General features: G+C 39.4%; 1 protein-coding gene across 1 annotated transcript; it reads right to left on the bottom strand.

Moving 5' to 3' along the window:
- Positions 1–243: 243 nt before the first annotated feature.
- Positions 244–1,224, bottom strand: LOC138296978 (olfactory receptor 2D2-like). Its single transcript, XM_069236494.1, has one exon. It carries the CDS (start codon positions 1,222–1,224, stop codon positions 244–246), a length of 981 nt encoding a protein of 326 aa, XP_069092595.1.
- Positions 1,225–1,707: the final 483 nt, after the last annotated feature.

Below are 1,707 nucleotides of genomic sequence, written 5' to 3'. Positions count from 1 at the left end.
AATACTGTGGTGAACGAGCTACATTTATCAATAACACTACCTTCACAATCTTTAACATTCAGAATTCATCTAAGTTCTCCTGCCCTGCTATTATGTTCAGTTACATTCTTCATTAATCCATGATGGTCATCTGTGATTTATCCATGCCCAGCCGCAGAAGCTCACAATGCAACCTTGGTTTGGATTTCTTACTCAACTGAGTTATTCAGCTTAACAGGTTGTTTTATTGCACATATCTACTACTTATTTTAACATAGTCATCTTTATAACAACTACTGAACAAAAGTAAGATGCACATTTAAAACGTACACTTAAGAAAAAATTCTGCAGAGCCATCTTCACATCCTTATTTCGTAGACTGTAGATAATGGGGTTCAGCATTGGAGGGGACACAGTGTAAAACACAGAGATCAATTTATCCCAATTTTCAGGGTTTTTAGACAATGGCTTCATGTACATGTAGATGGCAGTGGTGTAGAATATGGTGACAATGATCAGATGAGAAGCACATGTGGAGAAGACTTTGAATCTGGCTTTGGAGGAGCGAATTCTTACAACTGTGATAATGATTCGGATGTAGGAGACTGCAGTGAAGAGACACGGTATCAAAAGTACAAAGATTCCTGAACAGAAGATAATCATCTCTGTGACATAAGTGTCCACACATGCCATCTTTAGAAGAGCAGTGGAATCACAAAAAAAATGATTAATTGTAGACCCACATACTGGCAACCGCAGTGTAACAAATGTGCCTGTGAACGCTATCACACTGCCACAAAGCCAGCAGCAAGATGCTAATGTAATGCAAATAGATATACGCATAATGACTGTATAATGCAGGGGAAATGTGATGGCAACATAGCGATCATATGCCATGATTGCAAGAAGCACACATTCTGTAATGCCGAAGAACAATGAAGTGTACATCTGAGCTGCACAACCACTGAAGCTGATCCTACGTCTAACATGAAGTTGGGCCATCATGTTTGGAACAATCACAGATGCAAAACAAATGTCCACCAATGAAAGGTTTCCCAGGAAGAAGTACATAGGAATATGTAGCCGAAGGTCACTGACGCAGGCTGTGATAAGGCTTATATTTCCAATGAGAGTCAACATATATACAATCAGAAGTAATACAAACAGAAAAATCCTTACAGTTGGGTCCTGAGATAAGCCAATGAGTAGGAACTCTGTATTGTAGCTTCCATTTTTCATTTTCATTGGCTCCACTTTCATAAGCTAAAGGAAAAAAAAACAGGCCCTTAACAAATACATTGTGCATAAGTAGTGTTTGATTTGATAGAATGCATATAGTAGATACACATCTTATTAGTGCCCACGCCACACACCCTTCAACTTGAGGTCATCAATGCATACTCTGCATTACAAAGCTTCAGACATAACAAACCTCATCACGTCTCGCAACATCACTGCACTTTTTATCACAGAAACATGGAACATCCCAATGTCCTTGAACATCCAATCCATCCTTGTTCTCACAGGTAATATCATCCAACATGAGGACTGTGGTCATAAGAATGGAGGAGGCCCTTGCAAGCCTCACATTTTGACTAAAGCACATTTTCAGTATATATCTGAGAGGTGAAGTTCCACTATTCTGCAGTGATCCAAAAATCTCCAACCAGATAGCGCTCTCACATTATTAGTGGTACACCGCTTGTATGAATGGGACTAACACCCACA

Source organism: Pleurodeles waltl, chromosome 5, assembly GCF_031143425.1.
Source record: "Pleurodeles waltl isolate 20211129_DDA chromosome 5, aPleWal1.hap1.20221129, whole genome shotgun sequence".
Lineage (NCBI taxonomy): Eukaryota > Metazoa > Chordata > Amphibia > Caudata > Salamandridae > Pleurodeles > Pleurodeles waltl.
Note: the sequence above shows the minus strand (reverse complement) of the source record. Positions and strands in the feature narration are given on the sequence as shown.

Coding starts and splice junctions, on each gene's coding strand:
- LOC138296978 (XM_069236494.1), bottom strand. CDS start 1,224: ATGAAAATGAAAAATGGAAGCTACAATACAGAGTTCCTACTCATTGGC.